General features: G+C 41.2%; 1 protein-coding gene across 2 annotated transcripts in view; it reads right to left on the minus strand.

The window, feature by feature from the left end:
- The window catches only part of ZRANB1 (zinc finger RANBP2-type containing 1), a 40,837-nt gene that overhangs the window by 24,765 nt on the left and 239 nt on the right, over nt 1–15,833 (minus strand). Inside the window, exons 2-3 of one of the 2 annotated variants that reach the window (XM_032115977.1) lie at nt 3,878–3,975; nt 2,288–3,184 (exon numbers count right to left, since the gene is read on the minus strand). In XM_032115977.1, the coding sequence (XP_031971868.1) occupies nt 2,288–3,101 (814 nt within the window). In that variant the 5' untranslated portion in view covers nt 3,102–3,184; nt 3,878–3,975. The remainder of the gene's footprint in view (nt 1–2,287; nt 3,185–3,877; nt 3,976–15,833) is intronic. The other variant, XM_032115976.1, reaches the window with a different exon arrangement.

The raw sequence follows: 15,833 nt of genomic DNA on the forward strand, positions 1-15,833 counted from the left end.
TTTAACATCTCTCCTACAAAAGATGGATTCAAAGCAAATGGACTCTCCACAACTGATTGAGCTTAAACTTGAAGGTTTTCAGTCTGAAGCTCCCAAATCCTAACAAGGCACCATCTGTCAGATGGAGCAGGGCAACACACAAACTCTTGGTCCATCAATGTTCACAAATTTACTTGGTATGTAACATGAACTTGTCCTACTTTATAATTTTGCTTGGCTAAGGACTGACAAGTGTTCAGCTCAGCTAGAACCTCCCAAGAGCTCCAGCTGGAGAACAAACAGAACTCACTAAGTCACAGTAACCCACTTGATTTCAATGGTAAAAACAGATGCTTTGGGCAAAGTTATTCAATTGACAGTTAAATTGGTTTAAGTATGTCACATTAAGATCACCAGCAGAAATTGAGCTTCTTGCTTTAATGATTATTGGCTAAACTGGTGTACTTTTCCACCACAGACACACTACAGATACAACAACCAGAGACAAGCACAGGAGAATCCATGCAACTTCCATCAATCTTCCTAAGGTTATTCCTGTTACAGGGAGTGTTTGGGAAAATATGACATCTGTAATATGCAAAATGAAGTTCTGAGATGAAGGACTGACAATTAACAGGTTTGTTTGCTGTTTCCTGTCCCCCCATCATCCCTCTCCCCTAGGAGTATAGTAGGTGTTTGAGAAAGAAATCCGTGAAAGCTTTCAGCAGGCAGCAGTAACAATCAGCACGCAATTCCATCTGCATTCTGCCTTTCTCACAAAGATCCCTTCAAACCAAACCATTACTGCATTACAAAACTTCTATGAACACGGTTTTGAGGTTTATGTACAACTATATAGTCACAAGCAACATTAAATACTTGCAAACCCATGTTCTTAAATATAAATACAACCCTTCCCACACAGGTTAAATCAGAAAGTGTGAAATATTTTAAGTAATATTAGAATAGTCAAAAAATACCTCTTTTGAAAAACCAAAGGGAAAAAATACCCTAATATTTAATACAATTGCTATCAGAATGCAAGATAAATATTCTTGTAAGACATAGGAACAACCTCTGACAATTGACCCTCGGTATTCAATAACTTAAAAAATACCGCACAGAATTTCGGCTGTTCATTTCAGAAGAAAAAAAGCTTGTAAGGAACTGAAGGTATCAGGAAATACTGAGGCATCTCTTTCCAAAAGGAAGTGTGAATGTCTAACTATTCACAGAACACAAAAATAAACTCGAATATTTATTAGCTTGGTGAAACCAAACACAGCATACCCACAAAAACACTTACACGTGATCAAATATGTTAAACAAAGCAGCTCCACTAATTAGTTCTTTGATTACAACAACCATGAAGTGACTTTGCGAAACATTAAGGAACAGCATGAGACATGCTAGTAGAGCCAGAGTTTCAAATGAAGTGTTTTACTCTAATAATAGTTGCGTATTTCAAGTGTTGAACCTGCTCGTATGCTGGGGCACACGGTATCTGCTTCTGGGAAGCTACAGCACAAAAGTTAACTCACAAGGTCAATAACTGAAGAAAACCTTGCTCTCACATGGCTCTGTTCTTTAACAGCACTGCGAGAATTATCCAACATTTCCTTAGGAAAGCACTAAAATACAGAACAAAATTGGTATTTGAATGTTTTTTGAAGCAGCTGACTAAAAAAATACTTTCAGAAAGCCTGTAAACATTTACAACACACTATGTGTATTAATACAACATTATTACTTTCAAGGTCAGTATTACACATGCAGTTTCTTGGAGCTACATATTTTGGTGTTATTTTTAACATCTGACAGAGCATCTTGTACTGTTGCAAGCTCTACACTGTTTACAAATACTCCCAAGCTGCAGCTGCTGACTCTACAGAGCATGTCTTCCCATAGCAAAAAGAAGAGTAATTTTAATTATCCAGTAAGGGCACTTTTTACAGTACTATATGCACTCATGTTCTGTAGATTAGCTTTGTAATTTTTCCACCTTTTAACAATTACATGGAACAAGAAGATTTGGTTACAAGAATATCCATTTCTACAAAAGGTCAAAAAAGTCCAAGTACACTTGAGAGACACGTCTAACCCTGTTCAGATTATGGATGAACTTCACAGCCTCTCTTAGCAGGTGCTATTTCAGGAACCTCTACATTTGGCTTACTTTTTAAAATGGAAATGCAGAGATAAAAAAAGCTGGTTTGAAATTAAATGCCAAGTTTCTGTTTTAATTCTTCATTCTCCCAAAATACTTAACCATGGGCTCAAGAGCAGAATGTAGCAGTAAACAACTTACCGACACAAGCATTTAGGAACAGCCAGTCAGTCTTTTTCATTCTATTTTTTATTTGCTTTAGTTTTTTGAAGTCAACTTCAAGCTCCTCCTTGCTGCCAACAGCTCCAGCCAATTCAATTCTTTGGAAGTCCATTTTCACATCAGATTCCCGTTTGGTTGTCGGTGGAGATCTTCTTTGGCTATTACCACTACTACAGCTGCCTCTCCACCGAGCCCTGTCTTGCTCATTTATGATGGAAGAAGCCTCTTCTGTGTCTGCCAGTTCTATTGCTTCAATGTTGTTGGGTCTGGGGTGGTCACATACAACACATTTCCTGGCCTTGGCCCAGTTTTCATATGTACAAACAGAACAAGTCCAGTGCTGAGCCCTTGTGTTTAGTTTATTTCTGTCATTGTATTCCTCACATGGATCCACGGAAAAAGGGACCAGTCTGGAACCGGAGCCTGAAGACTGAGGAGACTCCGTGGGACTCCTGGTCCTGCGCTGAGACAAGCACTGGGTACACCTTATAGCTCTTGGCCAGTTCAAGTACGTGCACATGTGGCACGACCATTTATTTGCACTTTCCATACTGTAGGATGATTTAACCCTTGGTCTTGCACTAGAATCTGGGCATATCAAAGGACTGCTCCCTCCTTCAGTACTCGTAGGATCCCAGTCCCTACCGATGTCACTGGAACCACTCTTGAAAGGATCTTCTGTGATAATTGTTCCACTGGGTCTCTGGGCACGACACATGGTGCACTTGATTGCAGAAGGCCAATTCTCATATGTACAATACTCACAGGCCCATTTAATTCCACGCTCTGTCATCGTGCACTTCTTGAAATGAACTGCGGCGGGCAGAAAGCTGACGGGTCAGAACACACCATCAGTACACAGTGCCAGCAAAGGAGCTGCTCAACACAACAAATTAATGAGATTTAACCCAGTGGATATAAAAATCAGGCTGGGCAAACAGGCAGTCTATTTTTCTCGGTATTATTACAACATCTAGGGGGAGTAAAACCACTACGAAAAGGGTAAGACTTGACCTACCAGTATTTTACATGCAGAATTCAGGATTTACTAGTGCAGAAATGAGAAAAAAACCTCAGTCCTGCATTTCTGAAACTCCTCAAATTTGCACAGAGACTTCCGAACAAATTCAGAATATGCATTAAGCACTGAGAATACTGGAGAAGAGACCAGTACAGCTACAGAAACAAGTTATAAATATTAAATTATTAAAATAAAACTCAGTATGAATACAGCAGTACAAGAAAAGGAACACAAAGTCTAGGTCCTGTAACATCCTGTAATAGACCTTACAGGATTTGGAAGGAAGGAGTGTATCAAGTGGGCAGTTACACAGTGAGTAAACAGTTCTTTCAGAAAAGGAGGGTTTTGGAATTTACATAAAATGCTTATAATTTGAATTTTGTATATAATAATTTTATAAATGACTAGGTCTTGACTGGACATCACCCATATCACTAGTGTTACAAAGTGAAAATGCCACTTGAAAGCAAGCACAAGCTGTATGTGGTGGTAGGCTAAGATGGTATTTTCAAGCTACAAATTCAGATTTCAACCCAATTCCAACTCACTTTTTCTCTAATGAAGAGGGGATTCTGTCTTCATGCTGGCTCAGACCTTTTCTTCAGATTGCCAAATATGAAGGATGAGACTAAGCAGACAACTATTCCTGTAAACAAAATGAAAACAGACTCATTATAGGTTTCCTACTGGACCTGAGTAACCAGAAAGTTAATTATTAAATGCCACACCTATTCCAATCCCAATTTACTTGGTTAAACCCAGTCATGACCTGCTGAGGCCAAGAGAGACCGGTTACAATAAACCAGTATTTATAAAAAAACGGTCACCACACAAGTGGTCAATCTGCTGAAGTAAAATAAGTAGATCCAAGCAACAAGTTCACACCAAAACATCCATGAACACTCTTACTGCAATCGGAAACCTAGGATGGGGAAGGCAGAAAAAGCTTCGTGTAGAGAGTGTAGTAGAGGGAAAGGGTGAGGCAGGTAGATAAAGGACAAACAGACAAACATACACAGCATTTCCTCCCTTACCCCAGAAGAGTTACCCAGCTTGTAAAATTCAACAAAGTGCTGGTTTTAAGAATGCAAAACTGATTAAATACAAACTCATCACATCACTGGACCGACACTTCTTGTTTATCATATTGCAACTCTCTCAGCTAACGTAACCACCCAGAGCCTAGGAAACTGAAACTTGCAAGCTGCACAACAGGATTAAATTCAAAACTAGATACATCAACCCAAAAATTAGTTAATACCTCTTCCCCAATTAGCCAGTGTTTACAAGTTAGTACATTCTTCACTGAAATACCTTCACCCACACCTTGCTCTCCTAAGGCATAGCTAAAACGTCTACTTAAATTTGTCACCCTTATTCCTACTATCTCCTCCTGAGGACTCCGGCACAGAACATGGGTTTTTTCCAAGAGCTCAAGTGATCTATTGACCAGATCAGGTGGCTGCATGAATGAGGGCCTATCGCATGGCCAGGACAGAGGAGAGGGCAGCACTATCCTTTTCCATAGCGATCCATATTTATGCTGCATGAAAGCAGAGGAGCAATCAGGAACACAGGAAGCTCTCTCATAAAACTCGGGTTCCACAGGACTGGTTTGAACAGCCTGCAGAGCACTTCACTCCCACCTCTACGTTATAAAACTGTGTCAGACTGAGGAATGTGCTGAAAAGGCAATTAGATTTCCTGCTGCTTCCCCTCCACCATTCCTGACAGATGTCCATGCCCATTTATAATGGGGAAAAAAGAAGTGGGATCATACTAGGCTCCCCATATCTGTGATAAAGTGAAAAATACATACATATCTACAGGAGAACATGAAATTAATTTGATTTTACTAAAGGTGACTTTACAAAGAAGACTTTTTGGGAACTTTAAGGAAAAAAGGTTTCTCTACTTTACTAAAACACCTCCTATATGAGTACACTAGACATGAGGTTTATCTACTCCATTTGGTCAAAGCTTTGCCCCCAATTCCCAAAATAGGGTTTTTAATTACTTTCTTAATAAGCTTATTCTCTCTAGAAACAGTAGAGTTTTTTTAGGAATTAATGTTTTGTAGTTAGAAACACAGGAGAGTTGAACATGGTTTTCAGAACAGAGAAGGCAGAAGAACACTGCCCGTGCACCTGCCCACTGCCACCAAGAGATTGTGCCACCAAGGACCACCAAAAGTGGCTGTCCCAATACTCCAGTGCTTGAGAATAATTCCTACTGGAGCAGAAGCTGGTGTGGCTGGAGTAGGTGATGCTTCCCATTAAATCCATAAACAGTGTGTGATGGGTATCTGTAACTGTAAATGGTTTCTTCCCTGCCCTAGTTTGTAAAGCCTTAAACAAAGCAGTTCCCACTGCAGACAAATCCCAACCCACATTTGGGATGGGGCATGAAAACAAGGCATCATCTGTTTTAGTGATATTAAGACTGGGAAAGGAGATTGGAGCTCAAGTTGTAAAGCAGCTGGCTGCAAAAACAACCTAAACACGTACTAGATACTACTTAGAAAACTAAATAGCTCAGGACATCCCACATTACAGGAAAGCTTTCATACATATCACAAGATCAGCTTTTTAGCTGCAATTATCTTCTGTGGCCCTTAGAAAGCAGATGCTCTCAGACATAATTCTTAGAGAGGCTGAGTACCTGCAGTTTTGAAAGCCTCTGAGATATGAGCTCACCACCTCCAAACACGAGGCCTCGGGTTATTATGAAGTAAAGAATATAAAAAGGCTCAATAGAGCAACGCAATCTCTCTTCCTTGACAGCTCTGCCAACACCAAGTACAGCGAGGAAATTCAGCATTGGGGTTTTTTTTACTGTTTTACTGCTTTTTCTTGGTCTGACCTCCAATTCTACCCACCACTGTAGCTACCCATGGATGGGACCGGTGTCTGGTGGGAGCACAGTTAAGAGGTCAGAGACACCAGACCAATCCAATTCTGTTTTCATCAGGAACTGCAGTGACAGGACAAGGGGAAGTGGCTTCACACTGAAAGGGAGTAGGTTTAAATTCGGTATTAGAAAGAAGTTGTTCCCTGTGAGGGTGGTGAGGCCCTGGCACAGGGTGCCCAAAGAAGCTGTGGCTGCCCCTGGATCCCTGGAAGTGTCCAAGGCCAGGTTGGACAGGGCTTGGAATAAGGTGGGGCAGTGGAAGGTGTCCCTGCCCATGGTAGGGGATTGGAACAAGATGAGCTTTAAGGTCCCTTCCAACCCAGACCAGTCTGTGATTCCATTATTTACTGGTGATAACAGCATCACCATCCAGCCACAGCAGTTTGAAGCTTATTACATTTTTTTCCAATTACTTCTTTGACTCTGTTTTCAAGTTAACTTGTTATTTTAGATTCCTCACAGAGGAGAAGCTGAATCACAGAGTGCCTCCTCTGACAGAGAAATAGCAACACAGTGACTGTGAAGTGCAGGTACATGCCTTTATGTCCAAAAAGCATGAGCAGACAAGAAATTAAAACCCACAAAACTTCAAACAAATTCCAGCTGATCAGTTTATACAGTGTGCTGAATATCTTCTGGACACACTTGTAGAGTAAATCAATGCACTGAAGAGGAAAATATATTAAGTTCTGATAAATAAGGAACAAACAAACAAAAAACCCCAAAACCTTACCAGATAACCTTTTTACTACATAAAGTCAGAAGTAAAAGGTGAACTAGAATAATCAGAAATTTGTCTTTTGCTTTGTTTCAACTTTCAAGAATATTCTTCTTTTTAGGTGCACAAGAAAACACAAAAAAAGCTCACAGAAATTGGGAAGAAACAACAAGGTTCTCAAATACCACTCTCATGACAGGATATATTACACTCCCCTCAGTATAATTATTCGCTGTGTCCAGAAGTTGTTTTTCCACTGGCTCAAACAAGGAACAATATGGAGCTCCACTTCATTAAACGATCAAGCCCTCCCTGTAAACAGACCAGATGCTGATTTAGACCAGTCTACACTGCGGATTTTTTGCTGGGATGGTGCTGGCATCTGTGCTGGCTGAAACCTTACATAATTACACTGATCAAATCAGGGTTCCCACCTCAAACTCATTTTGTTCATGTGTACGTATTTTCAAATAAAACTGCTTCTGTATTTTCAGGGGGAAAGGGAGCTCAAGGTGCCAGCTTCAGCCTTCAGTAAGGCTTGCAAGGTAAAGCAAGAATCACCCTCCTTCCTCCCATGTAGCTGCCTCTCATAGGCAGGCTGGTTTCTGTATTTTAAAAACACTAAAGCAACTTTTCAGATGAACAAAATAAGCAGAATTATCTTTTTCGGAAAACGAGGGATCTCTATAACCAAATGCAGAATCTATTAATTCAGCACTTCAGGAGTACAGAAGTAAAGCCTTTCACAAATCCTAGCCTAATTTTCCAAGGTGGATATTTACTGACTTTCTTCTCTTACCTTACCAAAATTACTTACTCTACCTTCAACTATTTGCTCTTCTTTCTCAATAATTCAGTATAAGGCTCAACAGATCAGTATATTAAAAGCAGAAAGCTTGAACTTGGGCTCCTATAATCTGATGGGAACTAACAATAAGCTCTGTTGTCATCCTTGCAAATTAGTTTTAATAAAATTAAGAACCCTGACCTCGTCAATGGAACAAACAGATCACATCAGCACTGAATCTGGAAGCTTTGCAATAGTATCTACACATTATAATAAAGAATGCAAAAATTATTGCAAAGCCACAACATAGAAGCATTTTCTGTATTAGCCTGAACTCACTGAAGCAAGGAATTAATAAGCAAGCATAGTCTGCCTTGGTTGTTAGGACAGTTCTTTAAAAAGGCAAGGATTCAGTCCCAAACAGAGCAGCAAAAGGGAGAAAATACTCTGTCATCTCAGCAAAAGAGCACTGAAATAATTTTCCACAAGCTGCTCTGTGAGGTGGGGGTTTTACTTCGGAAATGTTGATTTCCTTAAAGAACACCAGCTGGCTGTTTGCAGTGCAGACCGCAGGAACTGCACCCAGACTGCAGCAGCCACAGAACGCACAAACCCCCGTCTCACCAGACACAGATTCAAGCAGGATCGGGAGGCTTTTGTCAAACTGCCCCATCCTCCCATCCTCATGCCAGCAAGAGCACTGCTCCAAAACACACATGGATCACCTCTGGCTCTCCAGAGGAATGGAGCTGTTCCTCTGCTCCCTCCAACACCGGCAGCAGGGACAAGGCTCCTGCCTCAAGAGAAGCATCACCCAGTTAAGACTGGCATAAATCTCAATTCCATTAAAGACCAAATCACTCCCATGCACATCACAACACAATCTACAAACTACGGCATTAATGGTGCATGAGAAAAGAAGAACTGAAAAGATTTTAGTTATAACTGAGTAGCTATTTACAATCTAGTATGTTAAGTGACTTCTAACATTTTCTTCACTTTTGATAGTACATATCACCAAAAATACTCCCTTATTGCAGATTTTTCGGTACGACCTGACTCACTACCTAAAACTCTTCATCTTGTAAGTGGGCAATGAGTTAAAATCCAGGAGAACTGAGCTCTCAAAAAGAAACACAGTGCAAGAAACACAGTTCTCTTAACCAAAAAAAGCAAGAAAGTAAGAATTAACTTCTGAACATATTCAGAAGTCTGTTCATTGGTGAATTCAGATGGGTTTCATTTACATAAAATTAATAAAAAATTGTTTTCATTCTGCTTTATGGATTCGTATCTCATTTCAAAGCGTCTTAAATCTACTTTATTAGGTATTTATGGTATTCAGAAAAATTACGCTGATTTTGCTTCAGCTTTCTTTTCAATATTCTATTCACACTTCCAACCCAACTGCTGACTTTTCAAAAGCAAAAGAATTTATATGCAGCTTTAATGCAAGAGGATGTCCAATTTTGCTAATGCTCTATGCAGTAAGAAGGAAAACATTTGGGAGGTTTCGCATCTTTGGAGACATCTGAAATACATGATTGACAATGAACTTTATGATTAGGTCTACAGCCTAATGTAAACGGACACTTCTGCAAAAGCTGGAAACTCATCACAGAATTAACAGATATTTGAGAATAGTAAACATTTTCTCTTTCTGCTGTTTTTTTTTTAATTTTAATGTTTATCTCTTGAAGTATTTCTGTGCTCTTAGCCACTACAGTTAACCCTCTTGTGTAACTTGCACAGTGCAAGTTTGCATTTTATTCGTTACTCATCTCAAATGGGTCAAACTCCATATAGCTCTATTAAATCTGTGACTAAAAGATAGGCAAATCTTAACTGCTGAAAACAACCTATAAAAACCCCGTGGCAGCAGCTTGCAGATCAGTTCTTTTTCTTTTTCAGGGTTGCTTTTTTGTTTTATTTGAACCTCAATTAAAAGTGAACGACTGTCCAGATGAGATGTTACTGCACATTAGGATGGACTAAATACGACTGACTACTTAGAAACCAACACCATTTGGGCAGATCAACAGTTACATAATGCACAGCATCTCCCACACAATACTAATCAAAACCCAAGCAAAATGACTTAAAATAATGAGCTGTGATAGAACATTTGCATAAATACAGCCACCTGCATTTAATGAATTTGCCCACGAACAGCAACAGATGAATACTGAGTTAAGATCTACAAGAACATACACAACAACAGAACTGTTAAAACTTCAGTTTTAAAAAGACACTAGCCTTGGACAAAGTACAGAAGTTGAACAAGATGTTTCTTTATAAAAAGTGAGGTCAAATACAAAAACAGTTTATCTGTGTTTAGACTGTGCCTCAAACACCAGACCGACTTTTGTTTAGCTCTCAGCCATCCTCACACACAAGGAGGAAAACCAGATGTCACGCTCTGACTGAAAACACACTGTGGAGTCAGACATCAAAACTCTGAAACACTTAAACCTGTCCAACAGCAGGAACATTACACCAAGACTCGTACATTTTCTAGTAATTATCCCCTGGACCTCCTCAATACTGGCTGACAATAAATTAGAGGAGGGCTACACACACAGTCACCATTTGGAGGAGGAAAACCACCTGCCTCCAAATGAAGCACGGACACACACACTCAGCATCCACTACTGGGCAGTTTGCTCCAAATTAATGGCAAGCCACATTCAGATACAGCTAAGGACTGCCTTCAATACATGCATTTGCAATTGGAATACATTTAAGGCAAGTCCCAGTTCAAGTGAGCCAAACAAACCACACTTATTTTATTTATCCAGTTCTTCCTAAGATCCTAGCAAGGCAGCAAAGTATCAAAAAGAGGGAAAAAGAAAAAATAGAAGCAAAAATGCTACAATCACAGCACACAAAATCCACTAGTATGGATGCTGCTGCTTAACACAGTGCAAAGAACTAGTGTCAAATATCACAGGGAAAACAAATCCAAACTCCTTCTAGAGACAGAGTTATACCAGTTTTTTTAATAACTTTTTTTTTAACCGTATGATTAGTAATCTGTATTTTGGTCATCATCCATATCTCTGAGTTAATCACTGCAGAGTACTCTGCACTGCTGGAAAGTTTCAGAGTAACAGCTCTAAAGCAGTAATAACAGGTTCTGGGGTGGGAGTAAGTTTCTACTGAAGGCAACACTGAACAACCTTCTTTTAAGTAAACCCTTTAAAAGCCATGCGGTGACAATTCTTTTTATCCCTGCCAAGCTAAACAGTAATGGAGAGGTCAAAAATAAGAAGTAAATAGCCCAGAAGCCCATCTCAGCCCTTCAGCAAGATAAAAAGAGCTTCTCAGCAGGCACAAAGTAAGGGGAAGCCTTCCCAGGTAAAACCTAAACCCACCAGCCCATCTGTCAGACATAGTCAATGACGACCAGAAGCTGTTCGGACGCCAGGACAAAACACTCCTGACTTACCAGGGCAGTGAGAATCAGTAAAAACCAAAAGTATATACTCAACACTTCTTGAATCCAAGACCTGTAGATTGAGGCTGTTCCAGGGGAGTACTGAAATAACAGCAAGGAATAAATATGCCAGCTGGCTCTACGGGTCCCTGCTTAGATACTGGGAAGATGAATGGAGACTCAAGGAATACTTTCAAGCCCATTAGCCTGAGAGAAGCACAAGGCAAGCTCTCACCGTGCACTTACAGTCCTCACAACCACAAAAAACAACATTCTCTCATAACATAACAAAGCAAACTTCCTAATTTTGCTGGAATTATACAGTTATGAGATTTATGATAGAAGCTTTTCTTCCCAGATAATCAACTGTATATGCACCAAGAGCCACACAGTTTTCAAATGAGTGCACCTATAAAAGTGGGTGTAAATTCAAAGCCACAAAAGATTACCTGATCAAAATAGTTCCAATCCAGTGAGGGGGTAAAAAAACCAAACCAAAAAACCCCCCAGATCATGCAAGCTTATTCTTCCTTCCAGAGTCACATAAATCATGGTTCTGACAGTTTTCTTTAGCTCAGGAACACCAACTCCTGAATATCTAGAAGCTACCAATAAAATCAACATACCTTACCGAAGTTTCTTAATGCCCACAAACTCCTAAGTAACCCCAACTTTCTCTGTTTTATTAAAACCAGCTTCTCAGGACCAGATGCTAAATCCAATTGAAGTCAAAGAACCACATGGAGGATTTTTAAACCTCAATGTTAGATTACAGAAGTAATGGCAAACATAACCCAAATAAAACAGCACCACATCTTGGCTTCTGGCACAGCAGAAGGGAGGAGAGGAGGAAAGGACTGCAGCCTCCTTGCTCACAAGTCACAGTTCCAGACACAAGTCCTACTTACACACCCTATTTACACTCGCCAAAGCAGACACAGGTCCATCCTTCCAGTCTCCCATTCCCTGGACAGCAGGTTACATGTCTGGTTTTCTCTTTATACCTAGTTCACAGTACTTCGAGTATTTTCAGCTCAGTTCTGAATTTAACCTTAAATGCTGTGTCTTCTCCAGCATTTTTCTTAGAAGTAGTAACTGTCCTTAATTTAAAATTTGCAAGCCATTCTCAGCAAAAAGCAATCCAACTTAGTAGACATAACAAAAAGCAAACAAGCAAGCAAACAAAAAACCCAACAACAAACCACGCAGTAGTATCCTTGTCTTAAGAACATGCAGAACAGATTACATCAGGACAAACCCAAATAACCAAAGGGAAAAATGCCAACTTAATTATATCTCCTGTACAGTAGAAAATGCAAAAGGGCTGCAAATTTGGCTGCTTCCTAGGCAAGATGCTCTGCACATACCAGTCACTACCAATCTTTCCACTGTATTACCTCCCCACATTCCTTCTAAAAAACCTACTATTCCTTCTGCTTTCTTGAACCAGGGACTCCGTATCAGCCCTCTCTTGAAGACAGCTCCCTCTTCAAACATAACTGCCCTCATTCCCTGCTCCATCCCCTCCACACCTCCCTTCTCCCTGGTCTTCACCAAAGTGAGTTGCTGCATAAATGGGACATCAGCACAGGAAAAAAAGTTGTTCTGAAAAATTCCAGGTGGACACAACTGCAGTTTGACTACAGAGCTCCTCAACACCTGCCTGTGCCACGAAAGAAGGAAATGCAAAATCATAAATATTATTATAGATTAACATGTTCTCAGAACTGCTGTTGAAGTACTACAGTTCTTCTAAAGCACGTTAACTGGTAGACCCCGAAGAGGTAATTCTTAATCTTGCACTTAAGAAAGTTCCAAAAGAATTAACTACATAGAGCAGCTGTGCTCCAGCCACTGATGATGCAAAAATGAGCACAGTCACAATCCTGTGCAAGATGAAGGAATGACAGCTACACAAGAAATGCTATGAAAAGTACCAGGAAAGTGTCTGGATTCCAAATGTTTGAAATCTTAATTTGAAGACAGACATTTTCTTTTTAAGGTGTAACAAATTCCATTCAACTGACATTACAAAGTTACAATTATCTATGTCATTAAACTGATTTTACCTAACTATGCCTTCTGACAAGGGAAATGGCAAACTCTTCATCAGCTGCGTTGGAAATAAACTCTCTTCTCAATTTTCCCTTGTTTCCCTATTCATACATAGTACTATTTAAAAAAATAAAAAATTAAGAACTCTGTTACAGCTAAGCCAGCCATTTTCAGCTGCCAAACTAAAGTTTAGTTCCATTTTAGTACCAGGAGACTGTGGATCATAATTCATGCAGTTAAACTGAGGATTACTTGTTGACATCAATTTTGAACAGCCCGAAATAACCCAGTCTTCAAATTTTGGGGGGAGGAAAGGGCATGAGATTACTAAGAGAACTGGCAGTAGCAGTTTAAATGCTTTGCTGTGATCAGCAGAGAGCACATCACGACAAAGAGTGTATTGATCTGAAGTTGTGCTAGAACTGATATGCCAAAGAGAAGCTGGAAAGAGAACCATTAACACCCAAGTTAATACCACATGAAGGAGCCGGTAAATCTCGCTTTAAAGTGCCTGAGAGAACATTTGATTATTTGACTGACTGTATTAAAAATAACTCCCCATTCAATCAGTAAAGTATTTCCAACTTACACTTTTGACTTATTTACAGATCCTTCTTGCAAAGGGCACCAAAGATGGGTGGGAATTCCCATCCCTGAGGAATTTACAGGTCAGACAACATACAATGAGAATGGCCATACACAAAGCTAAAAATGTCCTCTTGACCCATTCTGAGCTGGAATTAGTCTCTAATTAAAGTCACGCTTCTGTGATGAAACCCGTTGATGCTTTTATGCCACTCAGCATTCCAATTACATTAATATTTGTAATTATACTTCTGAGAAAATGCTAATGGACACAACTCCACAAGAACAGATCACAGCCTCACCGGTGTCACCCCCACCTGCCCGTCCTTTCTCAAAGCACCACAAGGAAAGTAAAGGTAGCAACTTCTCTTTCCTTTAAGAGAACTACACTACATAATTAGAGTTGAGTTTCAAAAACCCCACGAAATGCTTTCCCATCCAAAAGCTTTATTCTCTTTGAATGCTGTGACAGACCTAAACCAGAGGTGATCTTTTACATATGACATGCCAGACTCCACATGCTGAGACACCAACTCAGCTTAGCCTTCGGAAGAAGGCCAGCAAAAGAGCTCCAGAACACCTCCTGCTGCTCACCTGTTTCCCCCTCTCTGAGTAACCACTGAAAAAGGGGGGAGAAAAAGAAATAAGCCTTATGAATCTCTTCTGTGGTCACCACAGACCAACAAGCAGATGGAAAAACAAAACTAATTATAACAGATCTCTCCTGAACTACTGTTAAAAGGTTCTGCTCACACCAGAACAAACTCTAAGAAGAGAAAGAGGGAGTTACTACACAGAAGACATCTCACCTTTCAATTTTTGCACCAACAAACGCATCAAAGGACTAACCTCACATGCCAGCTCCACCACTTGTGACACTGCAGGCAGCTGGTGAGCAGAGACTGTTCAAGCACAGCACAAAGCCCGTCAAACAACGTTTGTTTACTACATCAACCCCCAAGAATTCCAGAAAAAGTTGTCATTATTGCCATCGCTGAAAGTCACCGTGGCAGCAGAAAGTTCTCAGCAGCCGGGCTGTGCCAGCCGTGTAGGACACCCGGATTCACCTCCTCCATCATTTCTCCCACCCGCTGCTCCCAAGGGAGCGGTGACTGCTGTGGGGACAGGCTGATCCTGTCACTCCCAAGGAAGGACTCACAGACACATCCAAAGGACTCTCAGACACATCCATGACCTCCGCAGACAAGTTTATCTCATCCTGCCAGGAAGCTGCTGCAGTCTGGGACCGTGAAGGCAGACAGAGAGGCGCGGGCAGCACGGATTACCAAAGCCTGCCTCACTCCTTAATCCAACTTTCCTAATTTTTGTTTAGACTTCGGTTCCAAAAGACGAGCTCGATTTTGAAATACTTCTCACACTGTACTTTACTTCTGATAAAGCATCGACAATACGTGATCACAGAACGAATCACAGAATGGTTTGGGCTGGAAGGGACCTTAAAGATCATCTTGTTCCAAGCCGCTGCCATGGGAAGGGGCACCTTTCACTATCCCACGGTGCTCCAAGCCCTGTCCAACCTGGCCTTGGACACTTCCAAGGATGGGACAGGCAATATCAGGGAAGTTCTGCTACCCAAAATCCACAGACACAACCCATCACTCCCATCACCTACTCCACCACCGCTTGGAGATCGACACAGGCACATCCGAACACGAACAAAATCAAACCAGGAGGGTGGGAAGAAGTGGGAGGGAGGCAGCACAGGCATGATCTCACCCAGGCACACCGAGGTACCACAGCCCGGGGTCCGGAGCAGCAGCCACCGAAGAAAAAATCCGAGTTTCCTGCCTTTGTACCGAGGCTGTGCCAGCCTGCCTTCCCTCAGCAAACCGTTCCACGCGGGACACCGATCCCAGCGGGATCCCGGGCCGCGCCAGAGGCGTCTCCTTAGAGCCCCCACGACCCTGCAGCGGGTCCCCGGCCGGCTCTGGCTCAGCTCGCCCCCGTTCCCCCCCGCGCCCCCTAGTCCCGCAGGGCTGCCCGAGGAGGGCA

This window comes from Corvus moneduloides, chromosome 8 (assembly GCF_009650955.1).
Source record: "Corvus moneduloides isolate bCorMon1 chromosome 8, bCorMon1.pri, whole genome shotgun sequence".
Lineage (NCBI taxonomy): Eukaryota > Metazoa > Chordata > Aves > Passeriformes > Corvidae > Corvus > Corvus moneduloides.